Below are 21,985 nucleotides of genomic sequence, written 5' to 3' on the forward strand. Positions count from 1 at the left end.
GTATTTAAACAACATACTCCCATTTCCTCTTAAGATAATTTGACAAAGGATGTTTTCTTAACAATGAATAATACAATATTATAAGTTTTTAATTATATCTGCATCACCTCATATCAAAATAAAATTTTAGTTGCTATCTCCATACAGTCTATGTGGGGAAAAAAACCTCTGGGATTCAATTTCCAGAAGACGTAATCTTTACACATCAGTTTAATTTCACCAGGCAAGATTGTCAGTCGCAAATACAGCACTTGTGGCTATTTACAACCACTTGCTTATAGCATCATTTTCAATAAAAGAAGAATTCATAGTTAAGTGGCACCGTGCTGCCTTTGTTCACTAACTAAAAGGAAGCATCCGCTGGAGAGGGAGTCCGGGGCTCCTAGGAATGAGGAGACCTGATCTCCACTCACCAATGACAACACAGTGAATGAAGGTAACTTCCCTCGGCTTACTTACTAAAGTCCTGCAGTCTACAGCTATAACAACAATCTCAAAGACCAGTTTAGGATAGAAAGTAATGCTAGCTTTCTGTGGCCGGAGGCACTGACTGGCCATCTGGTGAACTTTTAATTCTTACAGCGTTCCAGGATCACTCTGGTGCTCCAAAGACAACAGGTACATTTACACTTTGTTTCAGAAAAATAAAATGATCCCCACAGACATATAGGCTAAAAAACTACTAAACAAATATTTTCTTATTTAACATTAAAGCACATCTTCAACTATGACCATAAAAGGAAAACCGTGAATGGAAAGTAAACAGCTCGAGCACTTCAGGCAGACCACGGACAACAGCAACCACTATCAGCCCTTTTTTTACAACAACTACATTATAATCACAATGTTTGTTTTCAATGGAGTACAATTAAAAGTACAAATATTTTAAATAGAACAAATTCAATATATTAAAATTGAAAAACACAATACGTACCACCAATTGGTATGATACAAAGGTTATATTTGCACGCTAGATTCACAATCTTAACTACATCATCATGACACACTGTTGAAAAGAAACATGTATTAACTATAGGCACATAAATAAAATTTGCATATTCTTACAAACTAAGGGTCAATAAAGCTTGAACATCTAAACTTTTTCCTTATTTACTCGTAACATGTGAAATGGTTGTATTAAATGACAGATTCTTTTCAACTCCGTATTTTTAACCATTGCAGACTTTAAAAGTTATATTAAAAATGTCTTTCATGTCACATTCTCAAACATTAACATCTCATACAAGGAAGGTCGAATTATCAAAACCAATCAATTTACATTGACAAAAGCAATCTACAGCCCTTCCTCCAACATCCCACACATTCCTTTTCGGATCTGGGTCAAGCCTGGAATCACATTGATTCTAGCTGTTATGCCTTGGTAGTCCCCTCTAAATAGGCATTTCCTTATCATCTGTGACTTTCAAGACAATGACACTTCTGAGAAACTTTAGGCAGTTATTTCAAACTAATCTCTGAGTCTGTATGTTTCCCTAAGATCAAACAGAGACTAAACAGCTGGTAGGCATCCCACAGTAGTGAAGCCATGCCTTTCTCAGCATGGTATAACCAAAGACGTGTCTCATTTCTGGTCATCTAACTTTGCTCGTTTGGTTAGGTAGGTACTGTCAACTACCTAACTGTACCGGAAGGATGCTTTATTTCCTGCTGAAATCAATAACTATATAAAGACTACATAAACAGCGTATTTCTCATACTTCACCCACTAGTTTTAGCACTACTGCTTCTTTATTCCTACACAAACAGAGTAGCACATGAACTCCTTCCCTCTGTCTATAACTAAAGCTACCTAAATAACAAAAACTGTCATGGGTGACTGAGTGCCAAGTGAGATGGTACTACTGCGACTATCCTTGACAGTGAGGCATGAGTGAGGTTTTAAGGAGGGAGCTATGTGGCAAGGGATTCTTAAGATCAGTCTCACAGAACGTTGATCACATGGAAGACAAAGCTTAGAGGCAAGGAAACTGAAAATTATAATATTAACTGCTAAGGTCCTGGACGAGAAAGAAGGGAGTTAGGAGAAACAGACAAACTGATACACACTTGTGTATGCAAAGGTCCTGTTTTACAAATGTTATAATTATCTATTTCAGTTTGCACAGAGCTAGAAATACTCAGCCTTTGTAATAGTTCCTTTGTGGGGCAGGAAACCCAAAGTCTTGAATATGCTAAACCACATACTCTACCACGAATCTGCAGGTCCACTTCAATTTTTAATCAAACTCTATGTTTAGGCTGTCACTATCAGTAGTTTAAAAGACAATATATAATGGTTAGGAATGGCTTCATAATAAGAGCACATGCTTTGAAAGCATAAGAACTGCAGATAAATTCTCCATTACCTAAATAAGAAGCCAGGCATGGATGTATGTGCCTGTAATTCTAGCACTGGGCACATGGAAGACAAAGGTAGGTAGATCCTGAGAGCTCAGTAACCAGTCAGCCTAGCAGAAATGGTAAGTTTCTGGTCCAGTGAGAAATCTTCTCACATGGCAGTAAGAGAGAAACAGAAAGATTCCCAATGGTCCTGCCCCGGCTTCTGCACACGTGGACAAAGGTACATACATAGACATTCACAAGTATACACCATACCATATACTGGGGGGAGGGAGGCAGAAAGAAGCGGGGACAGAGAGAAAGACAGAGAGACAGAGAGACAGAGAGAGAGAGAAAGAGAGAAGAAATAAGAATTAAAGAAATACCAGAGATCAGAGATATCTGTTGAAAAAAAATAAATAAATAAATTAAAACCAGGCATTGTGGGGCACACTTCTGACCCCAGCACTTAGGGGAAGAGGCAGGCAGATCTCTGAATTAGAGGCCAGCCTTGTCTACAGAGTGAGATCCGGGACAGCCAGGGCTACACAGAGAAACTCTGCCTTGAAAAAGTAGGAGAAAAAAATTTTAAGGCAAAATGTCTTCTATGAATGTAACTTATTTAGGAGTCTTCTTCCTTGACTTGTGTGTCAGAAACAGCACACCCTCACCTCGCCTCTCCCCCTTTTATGTGGTGACTTCTCTTCTGTTTCTCTGTAGCCGTCAGCACTATCCAGTGCATTACATTCTTACCTCCTTTCCTCACTAAAGCCCACTGCACCTTAAAACAGAGATGTTTTTCTTCTCAACTTCTTATCCTCAGTACCTAGCTGAAATGTTCATAGTTTGCAGTATGCAGTACACTGAAAATAATGCATAAATACTAACTTAGTAAGAGGAGAATCTGCTTTGAGATTTGATTTTCGAGTCAGGCTGATCTTAAGCTCATAATTTAGACAAGGATGACCTGGAACTCCTGTCTCTGCCACCCAAGTGCTGGAATTACAAAAATACATGATCTCTAGCTTAAGAAAGTTACATTTTTTTAAATTTTCAATCTTATTTCAGGTGTTTGAGTGTTTTGCCTGTGTGCATATCTGTATGTCATGTTATGCAGTGCCACAGAAGGCACAGAAGGCACAGAAGGTGTTGGATCTCCTGAAACTAGAGTTAGCAGATGGTTGTAAAGCTACCATGTGGATGCTAGGAATAGAGTCTGGGTCCTCTGAAAGAGCAGTCAGTGTTTTTAACCATTGAGCCATCTCTCCAGCTCCAATTTAAAAAACAATTAATATTGCTAATAGCACACACGTGCATGATGGGGAGCACATGTGTGGAGGTTACAGGACAATTCTGTGAAGCTGGTTCTCTCCTTCCACCTTTATGTAGGTTCCAGGGATGAAATTCGGGGGTTAAACTCAGGCTGTCATGTTTATGAGGCAGTCACCATCACCTGCTGAGCCATATCACTAGCCCCAAAGTTAACTTTGCTAATGGAAATTTTGGGTTTTACATGCACACACATCAGTGGAAATATGGGTTACAGGAGTGCCTGGAAACAAAAGACATCCACACTATATGACGTTCACAATGGAAAAAGCCCTGCCTGAAGGGCACTTGCCTCATCTCAAATCAGCAAAGTTCCATATAGTATAATTAAGATGCAAATTTAACAGATTTAAAAACAACTTCAATCGATTTCATAGGTGTCTATGCAAGTATGCATATGTGTGGAACTCCAAACTACAAAAGGAAACAGAACCATCTCCATATCTTGAAACAGCTAAATTGCCACAATGTCTTAAAATGCATTGCTGCAAACTACAACATTCTTTCAAAGCTTGTTCTTATTCAAAGGAAAACTAGGTTTCAGAACCAGTAAGAAATTCATACTATATTAAATAAATTTCTCAGAGAACTGATAATGTGTTGTAAACAAACTATACTAAAACGATATAAAGAGTTAAAACAACTTACTTGGCCAAACAACTATATCAGGAATCCGCTCCAACATCCCTTCCCTGAGCAAAAATATCTCATGAAGACAATGACCTGTTTTGTGGTTAAAAAGAAAAATGCAAAACAATTTAACTTACAGAAAGCTTCTAAATAATGTCAGAAAGCCAATATGAGCAGCCCCAGCGTGAGCAGCACCAATGTGAGGAACACCAGTGTAACCAGTACATGTGTGAGCAGTCCAGTGTAAGTCCCCAGCGTGAGCAATCCCAGGGTGAGCACCTGTGTAAGCAGCATCAGTGTGTACAGCCCCAGTGTAAGCAACATACCGTGAGCTCTGAACACTCGATCATCTGCTTCCTGTGAGTAGGAAATACGAGTTTCTTTAAGTTCCTGAAGGAAATCTTCATTTACAATAGAGGGAGGTACTTCACTAGGATTTAAGGATGCCTAAAAAATAAAATTGGTTTCTTTGATTTATTTCTAAATAACAAATTTTTATCCTCTCTTCTAGGAGAACGATTTTAAGATGCAGGTTTTTTTAACATTCAATATATGCTAAATACAGAGGAAAGTATCAAGTCATAAAGTCCAACTTGGTAACAGTAGCAAAGTATTAATTGTTGGTTAATCATATCCCATAATATGTATAACAGGGAGACTATGCTTTCTCTTTGTTTCTATGGCTCCCTTTGTAACTGACAATGAAGACTGCAATCAACAATAGAGAAGACAGGGAAGTCTCAAACCTCTAGTTTAAACTAAAAATATCAGGTGTGTTTTATATAGAAAATTTTCACCTGTGGCTAAAATTTACCATCTCCTATTCTTCTATGGCCATTTTAAAATTGCACAGAAAATTTCATGTTATGTAATAAAATTATTATTGGGTAGTTTAAAAGTACATGACTTGGGGCTGGAGAGAGGCCCATCAGTAAGAGAACTTGACTGCTTTTCCAGAGGTCCTGAGTTCAGTTCCAAGCAGCACTAGGTTGCCCGCACCATCTGTCCTGGGATCAGACTCCTGGTGTGCATGAACACAGAGCACTCACATGCATGAAACACATGAACAGAAACACATGACCTAATTATAAACTCAGTTTCATCGAGTACCTTCAAGTCCAACCTTCAACTGTAAAGTTAAAACCACATGTCATTCAACTTCCATGAGCCTCAGTTTCACATGTTAATGAAAGTAACAACCAAACATGTACTGCTACTATATGGAAATCAGATTAAGCAAACTAATTGTTGTGAAAAGCACCTAAGAGCATATCAAACATATAAACTGGAGTATAAAGAAAGTTAATACAGAATTTGAGATAAAGAATACATAAGAAAATACAAACAAAAATGTCTGATATTTCTATTCTTTCTTAGTCTGTTAAAGTACTTTATTCATTCAGATAAATATTTACTTTTACTCCAAAAGACCAGGCACTGTTCTAGGCACTGTGGAAACAGTGATTAGTTAAGAGGGATGAGTGGTGGAAAGGTGTGGTCTTGCCTTCATAAAATTTATCTTATAGTTACTAAAAGGAAATAACCAAAAGAATTCTAACAAATATGCTATCTGGCACTTTAAATTATTAAAAAACAGAGGTGCATGGCAGAGACTTGACTCTAGAGGGGTTCCCAGGTGTCCAGGAAGACGCCCCCAGCTAGGTCCTTGGGCAGCTGAGGAGAGGGTGCCAGAAATGTCCAGATCCTATTGCCATACTCATGAATATCTTGCATATCACCATAGAACCTTCACCTGGCATTGGATGGAGAAAATGACAGAGCCCCACATAGGAGCACCCGACTGAGCTCCCAAGGTCCTGATGAGGAGCAAAAGGAGGGAGATCATGAGCAAGGAAGTCAGGACCGTGAGGAGCGCGTTTACCCATTGAGACGGTGGAACAGATCTAACGGGAGACCACCAAGTCCAGTTGGAATGGGACTGATGGAACAGGGGACCAAATCGGACTCTCTGAATGTGGCTGACGGTGGAGGAGGACTGAGAAACCAAGGACACCGGCGATGGGCATGAACTCTAGAGCATGGACGGGCTCACTGTGAGCCTTGTCAGTTTGGTTGCTCACCTTCCTGGACTTAGGGGGAGCTGGGAGGACCTTGGACTTAACATAGTGAAGGGAAACCTCATGGATCTTTGTCTTGGAGAGGGGTGGAGTGGGGGTATGGGTGGAAGGGAGGGGAGGGAAGGGGGAGGAGGAGGGGAGGAGATGGAAATCTTTAATAAAAAAATGAGGGAAAAAAAAACAGAGGTGAAGTTAGAAACTGTTATGAGCCATCATGTGGGCTCTGGGAACTGAACCCAGATTCTCTGCAAAAGTATTAAGTGCTCCCTACTATCAAGCCATTGCTCCAACTCCTAGAAACAATTCATGCTGAATACAGGACACAAGACAGTCCATACTTACAGACTGAATATATCACTGGAGAGATGAGATGACTACCATGCATAGCAAAATAACAGTCAGAATAATGACAATATAAAGAAATGCAAAATATTTCTTTGATTTCATATGCATAAAGTTTAAGGATTTTTTGTGTGAAGATTTTGGCTTTATTCTGTAAGGACCTCATTATGTAGCTCAAGCTAATCTCAAATTTATAATCTTCCTGCCTCTGCCACCCAAGTGTTGGGATTTCAGGCATGGGCCACTGACACCAGGTCAGTTTAAAAATTTTTAACATGACTATAAAACTAATTAAAATATTGATTATCTTATTCAAATTTTCACTAAATGTAATTCTTCATGTATCCTATCTGTTCTAATACTAAAAATTATATGAATAATATTAAAGTATATTTTCACCTTAAATTATCAATATTTATCCTAGATAATATTTACAATAATATCGGCCTCTTATTTTAATTAAGCCTCGTATAAAACCAACAGCTCTCACAAGATGAACTAGCCTCACTAAGTGCCACCAGTACGAAACAAAACAGTTTTTACACTCAGCTCAATTTAGAATCACCAAGGCACAGAAAGAATTAAGGCTGCCTGATAAATATGGCCAATTCTGAGGTTGGGATCTAGATCTCTAACACTAGAAAAACTGAACTAAACAAGCCTAGTACAACAGGCTTCACAAGAAAACCGCACCAAACAATGCAACAAGCTATGATGAGAGCTAAGAAGGCATGAAAAGCACAACTGAACATTTATAACTACTGTTTGCTTACTTTAGAGGTAGTTTTATGCTCCAGATTTACTCCAAGGGTTTTCTGGATCCAGTCTTTCAAAGTTGGTAAAGCCAAGCCACTGAGAGGGTACCTAAGTAGATAAAAGAATATTAGAGAGACGTATCTTTATCTAAAAGTGAAGTTTAGATCCTGCTTCTAGGAATAATCAAGCAGTTCCTAAAAGTTTTATTACCAAAACTGCTTGCATACTACATACTTAAAGAGTACCCAAATCCTATTCCCATGTTTGGGGAGAACTGCCTACCCCTGAAGCGAATATGCCAAGTACCCACCTTCCCAATGCTCACCTTTAAGAGCTAACAGAATACACTTTTGTTCTTCCTTTCTCTCATGTCTTTAGATCAGAACTCAGTGATGCAGGAAATGAAGCCTTGGGGAACCCATGCTGGTTACAGAGGGAGCAGTGCAAACCTCCAGTCTCTAAAACTAGCAGGTAAATTCTCTACTTCTATCACTACCTAGATCAGAGGTTCTCAACTTGTGGATTGCAAGCCCTTTGAGAGTAGAACCAACCTTTCACAAGGATCATCTATCAGACATGCTGCACATCAGATATTCATATTATGATTCATAACAATAGCAAAATTGCAGCTGAAAAGTAGCAACAAAGATTATTTTATGGTTGGGGTCACCACAACACGAAGAACTGTATCGCAGCATCAGGAAGGTTGAGAACCACTGCCCTAGATAAATAAAGTCTCTTAAGAGCACCAATACATCCCCTCTGCTCTCAATTAATGCTGTCCTAACAACCTTAATTATCTTACCTTTCATTATAACCCAAACCCAGATGGAAATTACCAGACTTAAAAAGAAATTCACTTCCAATAAATCAGAAGCATAGAGGACCAGCAGTGGCTGGATGATTCTGTGGATCCTGATTCAGAAAACTATCTATAGAAATCTTTTGTAAGAAAACAGGGACAATGAGAATATAGATTAAAACATTAGATATTTTAACAAGCTTTGTTACTTTAGAAATGTGATCATATTAATTAATATATAAATAAAATATAAATTATATTAGGGCTTAATTTAAAAAACATAAAAGTATAGGTATCATGATGCCATCAGAATTTAAAATATAGGATATAAGGGAATATAGCAAAATGCTGGTAACTTTATGCTTAGAGGAGGAACCATCATACTACCATTCCCTTTTTCATGTGTTTAAAAAATATAGGAAGAGGAAAAGAGGAATAAACTAAACTTAAAAAGCAGGGTTACCTTTTCCCAGTCAGCTCAACCTGGCCCTTCTTATTGAAGAAGAACTTGGAATCATTATAGCCCCATCCATTCCATTTCATAACTTCTTGCCTAATGAGAAGAAAAACATACATATGTATATACACATATAAGACCTATGCTGGTGCTAGAGATAGCTCCGCAATTAAAAGTGTGTGCTGTTCTTACAGATGATTTGAATTTGGCAACCAGAACCCACATGTGGTGGCTCACAACCACCTGGAGAACCCATCGCCTCTAGATTCCATGTGCACGTCACATACCCACATACACCACTCTCATGCATTCTCTCTTTCTCCCTCTCCCTCTCTCTCTCTCTCTCACACACACACATATACACACATATATATACACAGAGACACATAAGTATATATGTGTATCTCTCCTAGATACATAACATTATACTATCAGTCACACTATCAGCAATCACCCCCATTTCCACTTTAATACTAAGAAAACGTGTAAAACCACAAAGGCAAACCCCAAGACCAACTCACTTATACAGACTTTCATGTGTCGACCTCTGAGCCCCGCAGCCCTTTTCCTTACTCTAGTTCTCTTCCCAAAACACACAAGTCATTCACGAACGCCTCACAACGGGCATCCATGTGCTCACCAATGCAGGAGTAAAGCAAAAGAAACTAGAAAAAATATCATGGTCTCTCATTTCAATCTTTCCATGTTGAGTTTACCTCTTAAAACTAATGTTACTATTCTTTATTTTTATCTCTCTCCCCCACCTCTCTCTCTCATACACACACAGAAAACTAAACATAACTTTAACTCTTTTAAAAGTAACTTTTGCTAAACATTTCAAAACCAACCATTTAAAAGATCTTATATCTATTACTATTAGTTGAAATAAAAATGAGAACATATTAAAATGCCTACATATTAACCACTCTAAATATAAACTCACTGTAATAAGCAGTAGATGCTACACAGTGAGCTACAATCAATAAATTTACTTCATTCAAAGACAAATGAAAAGAAGTGTGATTATAAGATCAATACTTCATTTTGTACACTAAGTTTAAAGCATGGGAGATAGCCTGGCAGGCTCAAAATTCTGAAACTGATCCTTAATAGTGTAAGTACATAAACTGTAAGATTGTCTAAATAACTGCAGTTAAAACTAGGAACTCATTTGAACAGAAAACTCACTTTCACATGTGCTAGGAATACATCAGAATTTTTAATTTTTTGCTATAATGAAAAAGACCAATATATAAGGCAGCTCAACTACTAGCAGACACATTAATAAAGCAGATTTAAAATATAAGTGCTACCTTTTAGACATAAATCAAGTCTTAACAAACTAAAAAGAAAATAATCTTTTATACCCTATTCTTACAGTGATAGCAAGAAACTACAGACGCTATACAAACTCACTGAGGCTGAACAATGCACTCTGTGGGTAACTGGAGAAATCAAGGGGGAAATTTAAAAATTACTAGACTCAAATGAAAAAAATAAAAAAATAAAAAAAAAACCCAAACCCTATCGGAAACTCTGAGCTAGAGCAAAGGTGGTTCCGAGAGCAGCTTAATGTCTGTGCTTACATCTTAACTGCACAGCACATTCAGACTTAATGAACTTCTCAGGAGGGGACAACAGGTCAAGCCTGAAGGCAGTAGAAGGGAAAAATAATAAAGACCAGAGGCAAGGTTAATGAAGAGAAACTAAAACAGAGGGTGAAGGACCACAGAACCAAAGTATTGGTACTTTGAAAATATAAAAAGACATAGAAAAGTCAGTGCTAGCTTTATAAACCACCTACACTTTTCACCCTCAACGTAACTACCAATCTAGATCTACAGATAACCACTAATGACTATATCGGCTTTCAATATTTCATATTTCATTTCCAAATGCTAGATTTCATAATTTCAAAGACCACTGTCATCAAAATCAGTAATGCACATCACACAGGAAATACACTGGTCTGGGCATGTGCAGAGCCACACTTAAGTATGGTGTTAGTTTTAGTTTAAAAGGGTTCCTGGTGTGATCTTAGCTACTGAAATAAATTAGTAGCAAATGTTTCAGCTATGCAGCTTGAAATAAAAATAACTAAATGAAAACTGTTTTCTATTCAAAAAGGCTACATGTCAACATGTCATATTAAATCAAAATAAGCTTGCCACTATACCCAGGTAGAGAACCCACCTCTTTTTAAATATAGTAAGAACACTAACTCAAAATAAACAAAGATGCTCTCACGAGAAAGTACTTTTCAAATTTTCCGTAATTCTCAAGGAAGAAGGAAACAAAAATTGAGAAGTAAATTTTTATTACAATTATTGGTGTAGACTAAAGGTTTTTTAAACAAACACAACATGAGTATAGTACAATGAATCAGATACAAGTAACCAAATATGTACAAAAAGTCTCTATACATAAAGAGACTTTTTTTGAAACAAAACCAAGAGTTTTATCTTTGAAATAATGGTTTTCTAGAACTAGGAATGCAGAGGCAAAAGGTTCACAAGTTCAAGGCTAGTCTAGGTTACATAGTGAGACCCTATCTCAAAAGGAAAAATAACAATAAAATCATAATTTGTTATCAATAAAATATGGTCTCTAAAAAAACTGATCAAACATCTCAAGAGCATCTACTCAAAGATTAAATTTATAAATAGGTCACATTAATGCCTGTTTTCTTTCTATTTTAAGACAGAGGCTTTACATAGCCCTCGCTGTCCTGGAACTTGCTATGTAGACCAGGCTGGCCTCAAACTCACAAAGATCTGCTGGGATTAAAGGTGTGGGCTTCACCTGGCTTACTATTTTCTCCTAATCCTACAACATTCCTACATAATGTGGAAGACGGTGTAGAACAGACTTCTAGGAATACCTTTACAGGAAAACTTCACAGCTCAGGGCTGGAGAGATACTTAGTATATAAAAACATTTGATGCATGGGCACTTAAACCTGAGTTCAGAGCCCAGCGATGACATAAAGTCAGTTGGGCCACCCTCCTGTAACTGGAAGGAAGAGAGAAGCAGAAAAAAGAAGATAGCTGGGGTATTTTAATTAGTTGCCAGTCTAGCTCCAGGTTTCTCAAAGGAGTAAGGTAAAAACTGTAGCACTATACAAATAAGGAGATTTGAATGCTAAAGAATATTTGGCCTTACATTTCAAATTAGAAACTATCCAAAAGAATCTTCAAGCTTTCTGTTGTAAGCTAATGGTGTATTCTTTCTCTTTAACCCACTCAGAAAATTCTTTTTGCAAAAGTTTGAACTGGAAACGTTCCCTTGTGTTAAAGGCCTGGTCCCCAGGCAAGCTGCTATGATGAAGCCCTTACTAGGTGAGGTCCAGTAGGAAGTCTAGAGAATCAGTAGGGACATGTCCTACACGGGGATTGTGGCTCCCTGGTCTCTCTTACAGTCCAGGCACAAACGACTAGTTTGCTCTGCTACGTGCTGCTTGGTGTGATGAGCAGCCTCGCCACTGGCCCAATCTCAGAAGGGCGCCTCCAGGAGCCAAAGCAAAGCTTTGGGGATTATCCTCCTGGGGAGAAGACTGCAAGTGCCTTGATAGGATTACAACTCCAGCATTGCCAACAAGAGTAAAGCTCCACGTGTTAACCCCTTAGAATCTACTGTCCTGTCCCACCTTTTCCAGATGAGGAAGTTTACAGAGAGAGGCCATGGTCACTTGGCTAAGTTGTGAGTCTTCAACTCTGTGTCCCAGCCTCATGACAATATCTGAAACCCACTAAATGACACCCTCAGGTAACCACTTTAGTATTTTCTCCAAGGCACTAGTCTGTGTTCCCACTGTGGTCATTCTACACTGAGCTTAAAGGAAAAATTTAAGAATCAATGACTGTGGCTGGATCAAGAAGGCTGGCACATGATACCCTCCCCATCACATAGTAATGGCACAATAATCCCAGGGCACCAGAAAAACTACAGTTTTCCCAAATATTCTGATAAAAGGAAGTTTTTCACAACTAAACCATAGGTAAATGAGTATAATCTATTTTCTGGAGCTAACTACACCCAATTTGAAGTCTTCAAAACCTGATTCTTCCTACTGTCAAAAAGAAGACGGTTGGCTTGATTTTACTCTATTAAAAAAAGTTTTGCAAACTTGCAGAACCAAGTAGTACAAATATGAAAAAGAATTATTTGTTGCAAAAGAAATCAAATACTTATAAAATAGCATCACATATACACAAGGTGGCAGTATTTTCCTGGGAGATGCGTGGTTTACAAACACCATTTTCCCACTCCCCAGGCCTGTTCAGTGGAATGTTTAGACCTAGTACTGCTAATCCTAATCCAAAGTAAACTCCTTTATTTAGTCCTAATGGGAAGGCTCACTTCTGGGTCTGTACCTAGATACTGATCATTACATCCCCACTTCTCGTCAATAGTAAGTTACAAGCTTGGGGGGGTTGTCTAAGTGTGTGGCCTCTGCCATTACTTTTTCTAAGCAAGGTATTCTCATGCAAAAACCAGAAAAAGGAAAAAGATAATTCACCTACTTTTCTCTGGGTTAACAATTTTTTTAAGATCAGTTAGCTAATAACTTTTTAAATTATTTATTTATTTATTATGTATACAATATTCTGTCTGTGTGTATGCCTACAGGCCAGAAGAGGGCACCAGACCCCATTACAGATGGTTATGAGCCACCATGTGGTTGCTGGGAATAGAACTCAGGACCTTTGGAAGAGCAGGCGGTGCTCTTAACCTCTGAGCCATCTCTCCAGCCCCCAAGTTAGCTAATAACTTTTAAAGCTTCTCTGACAAAATTCTAATGAAAGACACCTTAAGACGAAGGTAAGTTTTGACCGGTCTGTTCCAGTTTGGAAGAGTGAGAAGAGAGGAGTCAGTAGTCCCAGTGCTGGCCAAGCCAACCTCAGCGTCAATCATAAACTGTACAGAAATTCTAACCCTCTTCAAGATTCTCTAATAAAGATCTTTATTCTCTGGCTTGTGATGAACTGCTTCAAGTCTGGTACAACCAGAGTGAGATCGTGTGAAATAGGAAGTGATGAGAGCCAGGCACTCAGGAGGCAGAGGCAGAGGCAGAGGCAGGAGAATCTCTGTGAGCTCGAGGTCAGTCCGGTCTATACAAAGAGTTCTAGGACAACCAGAGCTACACAAAGAAAACCTGTCTCACAAAACAAAAAATAAAAAAAAGTGATGAGAAAGATGGCAATACACACACACACACACACATACACACACACACATACACACACACACATACACACACACACACACACACACACACTTATTGAAAAGATACACTATTAGCAAAAAATCTCATAGACCAAGGTCAATATTGTAGAGGGAGAGATTTGACTGAGGGAAATCCTACAAAAAAGATTACCACCAACTTCCTTATTGAAAAAGTGGGGGGTGGAAGGTTCTCACTAGAAATCTAAAGATTGATAGGGGAAGAGGGATTAATACTATATTCTAAGTTTAACTTAAAATGTAGGTCTTCTGAAATAAATTTAAAGTCATCTTCATATCTAGCTTGCCAATCCTACAAAATTATTTAAAAGCTCAGTAAGAAAGCTTTCAAAAATGTTTACAATATACACTGCCTGCATCAGATACGAATCTCCCTTTCAAACTGGGAGTTAATACAAACAGCTTGGCTCTATATACAATAGTTAGTTGTTTAGAGAAAACCTTAACAGACTATCACGCCTAATTGTGAGATGCGACATCTGACTTAGAAAATAAACTAAATGTCGTTAGGCTTTGATCAGCACCTGAATCACACACTATCTCCTATTGACTGATATAAAATGCACTATCCTACCTTTATCTAATTATGCTGGTATTTCCCAGAGAGAAGAAACCATGCACTAATTCCAAGGTGCACTAATTTCGCTTTCTGTGCAGGGCTATGGACACTTCTGTTTCTGAATATTCCTGAGAGAACCTCTACTTGCAAAATCGTGAGTCTAATTCATCACAGAACTGGGACTGTAGAAAGCATCCAATCAATAAGCTGGAGACACTGTGAGGTGTGGAGCAGACAAACACAACACAACTGAACATGACCTACCTGCAGTCTATTCAAGGTATTGTTGGAAGAATGCAGGCATGGTCACCTGCACTTTGAAGATACAGCCTCGGAAAACTTAATGGTCTCACACAGTCTAAGACAAAATACCTCTCTACCTCTTGACCCTCCCCCAAGTGCTGGGATTACAGACACGTGCTACCATGCCCAACTTGAAAAGGATAATTTCTACAAAACAAGCTGAGTTAGCAGAAAGATGTAAACAAACCAGTCACGGTGCTTTCCCTGCCACAATCGACTACAATCTAAACACACACTTCTTTTCTTCCCTTAAGGTGTCACAGTAATGAGAAAAGCTAACTAATAAAAACACTGAATCCTCTAACGCTGCCTATGGCTGTTGTAATAAAGTATTACAAACTTGCTGGTTTCCAATAAAAAGTAATAACTTTGTTTTCCATCATGACCTAGTCTACCTGCTTGCTAATTAAGTTGGTCACTGATGGGGATAAATGTGCTATGCAATCTAAATGATTAGTTACAGGGTTCTGACAAGATGAGGGTTCTAGATAGTTCTGTGAGATAATACTCTTGTCATCTGTACAATGTGCCTTCTGACAAAACTTGCACACTACTGTTAACAGAGGTTTCTGTTCGTCCTGGTCCATAGCTGTTCAATCCCAAAGAAACACACAGAGGCTTACATTAATTATAAACTGGTTGGCCTATTAGCTCAGGCTTCTTATTAACTCTTATAACTTATATTAGCCCATAATTTTTGTCTGTGTTAGCCATGTGGCTTGATACCTTTATCAGTGAGGCATTCTCATCTTGTTTCCTCTGCAGCTAGGTCACGACTGCTGCAGACTCAGCCTTTCCTCTTCCCAGAATTCTCCTGTTCTCGTTGCTGCCTATACTTCCTGCCTGGTCACCCGGACTATATTTCCTGCCTGGCTACTGGCCAATCAGCACTTTATTAAAATACAAGTGACAAATCTTTAGAGTACAAAACCACTGTCCCACAGCATATACCCCCCTTTTTTTCAAAACAAGAACTCTGAATCTAATCTCCCTTGTTTAGCTTTCTTCCTGACCATTACCCATAACAATTTGTAACCAACACTCTAAACAAAAATAAATATCCATAATCCATTTTTGGGAGAGACATGGGCATAGTTTTCCAAGCTACTTCCTGCTGATTGGGGGCGCTGATAATCTTATGGAGACCTAAAGAAAATTTAGAATTATCAAGTCCTGACTGGAGTATCCTGTGAGACTTGATCATCTCAGCCAGCAGTCTTGAAAGTGTTCTGGATGTAGAACTCAGACATCTGGGCCATCTGCTCCTATCAGAGATTTCTCAGGGGTTCTTCTTTGATCAAACCTGATTTTTCTTGAAGCAGAATGAATCCACAGTACCTCATTTCCTGTGGAAACAAAAGTAAAACCTCTTCTCCAAAGTAACATATCTTTTGACTTAAATCTTGAAGTCAAGGGATTTTCAAAATATATATGTTTAATTAATCCAGCAGCATTTATAATCAAATATCTTTTAGCAGCTTTTGCTCCTTCCTCAGCCGTCAAACAATTCAAAGACAACACAATAACATATAGTATCCAGACTCTGTATTTTCCATCTTTATGTAGCTTTATTTTTAAACTGTATTTCTTTTACTTTTATATTTAATGTTTGGCTTTTTGAGACAGGGTTTCTTTGTATATCTTTGGCTGTCCTGGAACTCACTCTGTAGACCAGGCTGTCCTTGAACTCAAAGAGATCTGCCTGCCTCTGCCTCCCAAGTGCTGGGATTAAAGGTGTGTGCCACCACACCTAACTATTCTCTCTCTCTCTCTCTCTCTCTCTCTCTCTCTCTCTCTCTCTCTCTCTCTCTCTCTCTCTCTCTCTCTCTCTCTCCCTTCCTTTATCCTTTTTTCTCTCTAAAGCCTACATATATTTTAAACACACTGTAAGTTGTTTAGAGGTTTATATCTCTCTCTTTCTGACCACATGAGTCTTTAATTTGCTTAAGCAATATGGCTAGGATTAAAGTCGTGACTTTGATGGCTGGATTCACCCTATTCCTTAGCTTTCTGAGAGTCTAGCCTCATAGTAGTGGTACTGGCTGAAGCCATGTTTATTGTCACAACTCTATGGTGTTTCAAGGTCCCTGCCACCACCAAGAAGCATGCTGTCGACTATTCATAAACACAATTTAAGTGTTTGCTGGCAAATCCTCTTAAAACAGCTGCAAGGTATTTGCAGCTAAAGCTGAGTCAGGAAGCCTCTCTTAAATGAAATGTGCTTGCTTCTAGCCAACAGAGCCCACCCAAGAAAATGATGCTGCCAAGAAGCTGTGCTTAACTATGTTCTTCTGTGTCTAGAATTACTTCCCAAACTCTCTCAAACTTTTTGTTTTGATTTGGTTTTTTTGTTTTGTTTTGTTTTTGTTTTTTTGGTTTTTTGAGACAGGGTTTCTTTGTAGCTTTGGAGCCTGTCCTGGAACTAGCTCTTGTAGACCAGGCTGGTCTCAAACTCACAGAGATCTGCCTGCCTCTGCCTCCCAAGTGCCACTACCGCCCAGCTTAAAAAAGGAGTTTCTAGCATCATTTTAAAAACAGAAGTATGTTGGACTTAACATAGTGTAAGGAACCCTGATGGCTCTTTGGCCTGGAGAGGGAGGGAGTGGGAGTATGGGTAAAGGGGAGGGGAGGGAAGGAGGAGGAGGAGGGCAGGAGATGGAATTTTTTAATAAAAATGAGGAAAAATAAAAAACAGAAGTATGTTACAATCACAAGTTCAACATACAACAAACCAAAATACGCATTTAACTCTCCACAGTGAAAACCTTTTATAGTTTGCAGGGTTAGATCAAGGGTTGAAAACTGTGTCTAAAATAAAAGCAAAAGGAAACACAGGGGACATTCTTATAGACAAAGAAACAAGGAGGGGGTCTAGGAGAGAAAGCTGGAGTAGGTAAGGCAACAGCAGCCTTTCCAACTGAAACAACAATGTGGCAAGTCCCAGGCGCACCAGGCCCTATGCCAGCACTGTTCTTAACTACCACCCCAGATTCTGCCAATTAAAATTATATTGGTGTTTGAGTGTCTCTGGAAATTTAAATACAAGTCTTAGTCAAGCATACCTTGGCCTAGAGCCTACCCACTCCTATACAAGTTTGGCACCTACCTTGTAAAGACCTAAAAGGGTACAAGTAACTTACTCTATCCTGAAAACAACCCAAATCAGCATCAGAAACTGCCAGCTAAGGAAGGAGACCATATAGATTCTCCTTGTGTTCCCTCAACTGTGCTTCCATGGCTCTTTTCTCCTTCACTGTCTGCTTTTAATCTAACCCACCTAATGATTCTGGAAAGACTCTCAGTCTTCTCCAGTACCAACTGGAATATCTAATTGACTTCAACTGCTCCCCCTCGTTTCCTGATCTAGCAACTGGGAAAGGAACTGGATCTTAAGTTTCCTGAACTGACGACTCAGTAAATGAGCAAAGGCCTTCTGAAAGAGTCATGCAGTTCTGTATAAACTGTAAAGCTGAACAAAATAGAGTTGTCGTCACACCTCGGCAAGCCAGTCACTACAAATATCAAGCCCTAGTTCTCTTTGAAAGCTGTCCTTCAGGGTCAGACCACCCATCCAAGCAAAGGCCTAAAACGGACAAAACTGAACATTATATTACTTGATATTGTCAGTATTCTTGCTATAGAAAGCTGTTCCTTTTTTACCTACAATATTAGTAATAATCAGCAGCATTCCTTCTGCTTGATAACAGGTAGTTGAGATTGTTATTTTTGCTTCCAGGAACCCAAAGGGAGAGGGGAATGAGCCTCACAAAGCTTGGAACAGGGACTTAGGAGATGGCATAGCAGAAAAGTGTACTCGTTGTGAAGGCAAGAACCTGAATTCAGTTTCCCAGCATCCACATAAAAGCCAGGAATGGTGGTATGCCTGTATCCCAACACTGAGGGTGGAAAATGTGGATTAGGAGACCCTGTCTCGAGGCAGTAAAGTGGACAGCAATAGAGAAAGACACCCAATATCTTCTTCATGGACATGGGCACAAACACACTGTTAGAGGACTCACTCACACCAGCTATATGAACGTTGCTCACTTTAATTGCATAGTTCTAGATGCCACCGTAAACCTAACTGATGGAGGACTCTCATTGGTTAATAAAGAAACTGCCTTGGCTTTTGATAGGGCAGGATTTAGACAGATGTAGACAGAACAGAAAGCTGGGAAGAAGGAAAGTTAGTCAATCACCATGCCTCTCCTCTCTGGGGCAGATACCATGGAGCCAGCCACCAGGTCAGACATGCTGAATCTTTCCCAGTAAGCCAACACCTTGTGGTGCTACACACATGACTAAATATGGGTTAAAGCAAGATGTGAGAATTAGCTAATAAGAGGTGGGAACTAATGGGCCAGGCATGTTTAAATGAATATAGTCTGTGTGTTGTTAATTTGGGGCATAAGCTAGCAAGGCGGCTGGGAGCTGGGTGGCAGGAACATCACTACAAATCACCCCTACACCTAACCTATGACTAGAATGTCTGGCAGTGGGAGCTTAGAATCCACATTTTGAAGAAGCACTCCTAGGATTTTCCAGTAGCGTCATCCACACAGGAAAACACTGCTTTAGGGCCTAAGCAGAAGTCAAGAGCAGAAGGCTCATCTACTGAATAAGGAAGATCATACTTAAGGTCAGTGCTATAAAATCAACTTGCTCTCACCAGCCTTTTCCAAATCCACAGATTAGCACTGAAAGAAAGAAAACAAAAGCCCACTGCACTCACCTACGTGGAGTTCAGCAATGAACGGGAACACCAGGGAAGTGGAAAGGGGGAAATGGTAACGGACTACAGATGTGCTTCCCAGGCAGGGGGCTCACAGATCTCCAAAGGAATTTTTAGCTAAATCTTAGTAAATATTATCTATTATACAACTTTTCCTAGTTTTATACATGTTAGTCTTTTTATCTATCTATCTATCTATCTATCTATCTATCTATCTATCTATCTATCTATCTATCTATCTATTTATTTTTGGTTTTTTTGAGACAGGGTTTCCCTGTAGTTTTGAAGCCTGTCCTGGAACTAGCTCTTGTACACCAGGCTGGCCTAGAACTCACAGAGATCCGCCTGCCTCTGCCTCCCAAGAGCTAGAATTAAAGGCATGTGCCACCACCACCCGGCTACATGTTAGTCTTATAAGCACAAAATTTTAAATTTTTTAATCAATTAATTTGCCTCTAGCACAGGAATATTTATCCAAAGTCCAAGTATGCATGGTAAACATTTCACAGAGTGGCAACAATGAGCCATGGCTCCTCAGAACCACCAAGAATTTCTAATGAGAACAAAGATACATATCCCTGGTGAGTGTGATGCCCATGATCCTGACAATGGCCTGCAACACAGAACTGCCGGGGTCTGCTCTTCAGTACCACCCAACCTCCCGGTGCAGAGGTGGCGGCTGTTAGTCGTTTGTCTCCTCTATTGCAAGTGTGTTGTTGCCACTGAGTCCCTCTCTACTCTTAGTCCAGCTGGGTTTTCACTACTTTCTACCACATCCACTCAATAGTCCCATGGTGTTACATCATTCTGTAAACTAGGAGGTTTACAATCAGGATCTATTTCCTTCTTTGTTCAGGAATATAGCTGTCTTTACACCAGGTCCAGGTCCACTCACAATACCTGACACACTAGGATTCAGAAGTATGCAAACTACAGCTCTGGCCTCATGTCCCCAGAACAGCTATGAAATAAAATGGTAAACTTACTTAAAACATCACGAGATCTTTGTTTTAACTCCACTGCATGGTTCTCCACATTAACTTTGTAAGCAAAGTAATCACACAGCAAAGTGAGAAAGTTGATCACCTGGTTCTAGCACTAACTACGGCCACAGTAAGTACCAAGTAGTCTAAAGCAATGGGCAAACAGTGCTCCTTTCTAGCTGAAAGTAGGTGGCTTCACTGGGGTGGCATGCAACTTCCATGCATTCCAAGCGTTCTCTGGGAGATGGTAGAGACTACAGCTAAGCAGAGGTAGAAAAGCATTAAGGATTTTCACATCCACGTGACTAAGCATAAAGCTAAACAGGAAAGTTACAGGCAACAGCAAAAAGCAAGCAGCATCAATGAGAACTATCAGTAAACAAATGTGCAAATCTATATTCTGCCTTCAAACTGCTTCCACTTGCCTCTGTAGGCACCCTGTGCAAGGCACACAGATGTGCATGCAGTCAAAACACCCATGCAGCAAAACAACAACAACATCTTTAAAGACTGCTCGCTCTCCAGCTATTCCCAGGCACAAAAACCTTAGCACCACTCCTAGGACATCATGACCTTTTATGGCAGCTTATCTTTGTACCTGTTCCATGTCTCTTCTCCGAAATGCCCTCTCTCCCTCGAGAACTACTAATGCAGGGAACAGTTCTTCTGAAATGCTTCTTCTATCGTTCTCAAAGATTTATGACTCCCTCTGCACACAATGATTATAAAATTTATTACATCCTCGACACCGTATCTATCTGCCAATAACTTGTGCAATGTTAGAAGTTAGCACAGCACCACCATGCAGCACTCAGTTTCCCTGAGCACATACTGGTCTCATAATGGAATGGAAATCATTTTTAAAAGATATATATAATAAAAAAAATGAAAACCCAGCTACAGAGACCACTGACAAGGCTCTAGATTTGACCCCAGCATTGGAAAAATCAAAATTTTATCTGAGTTGGTGTCAGTGAAGGTAAGTATTTTGTGAGACAGTTAAAGAAATGTATCTGCTCCATCAGAATGCATGAAGGGTGGGGATGGAGCTCAATGCTGGTAGGAGACATGTTGGGTTGAAGCATCCAAATAATGAAAAAAGTAAAGAGAAACAGTGGCATTTGGGGAATGAAAACTAATAACCAAACATAGCTCATGTGTGCAGAGTTGGAGAAATCAGCAAGACATTTACATAGAATCACTTAGAATCAGCCAATAATTATCAATATTAAAATGAGTCTTAGAAGAAATATCACCTGAAAAGTCCCCTACAAGACTGGTGAAAGTCTAAAGAAAACATTAATACATACGTAGAAGAATGAATTAAGGACTAGGGATATGATTCAGTGGTGTAGCACGTATCTAACATGCTCAATGTCCTGGCTTCAATTCCCTGAATACATACACAAAATAATTAAAACTAATAATAA

The 21,985-nt window shown here is 39.3% G+C and overlaps 1 protein-coding gene across 1 annotated transcript in view; it reads right to left on the reverse strand.

The window, feature by feature from the left end:
* Agps (alkylglycerone phosphate synthase) overlaps positions 1–21,985 on the reverse strand; it is a 92,239-nt gene that overhangs the window by 62,405 nt on the left and 7,849 nt on the right. Inside the window, exons 2-6 of the mRNA XM_038336678.2 lie at positions 8,741–8,830; positions 7,493–7,583; positions 4,626–4,746; positions 4,318–4,392; positions 935–1,006 (exon numbers count right to left, since the gene is read on the reverse strand). Of these exons, the coding sequence (XP_038192606.1) occupies positions 935–1,006; positions 4,318–4,392; positions 4,626–4,746; positions 7,493–7,583; positions 8,741–8,830 (449 nt within the window). The remainder of the gene's footprint in view (positions 1–934; positions 1,007–4,317; positions 4,393–4,625; positions 4,747–7,492; positions 7,584–8,740; positions 8,831–21,985) is intronic.

Source organism: Arvicola amphibius, chromosome 7 (genome assembly GCF_903992535.2).
Source record: "Arvicola amphibius chromosome 7, mArvAmp1.2, whole genome shotgun sequence".
Taxonomy (NCBI): domain Eukaryota; kingdom Metazoa; phylum Chordata; class Mammalia; order Rodentia; family Cricetidae; genus Arvicola; species Arvicola amphibius.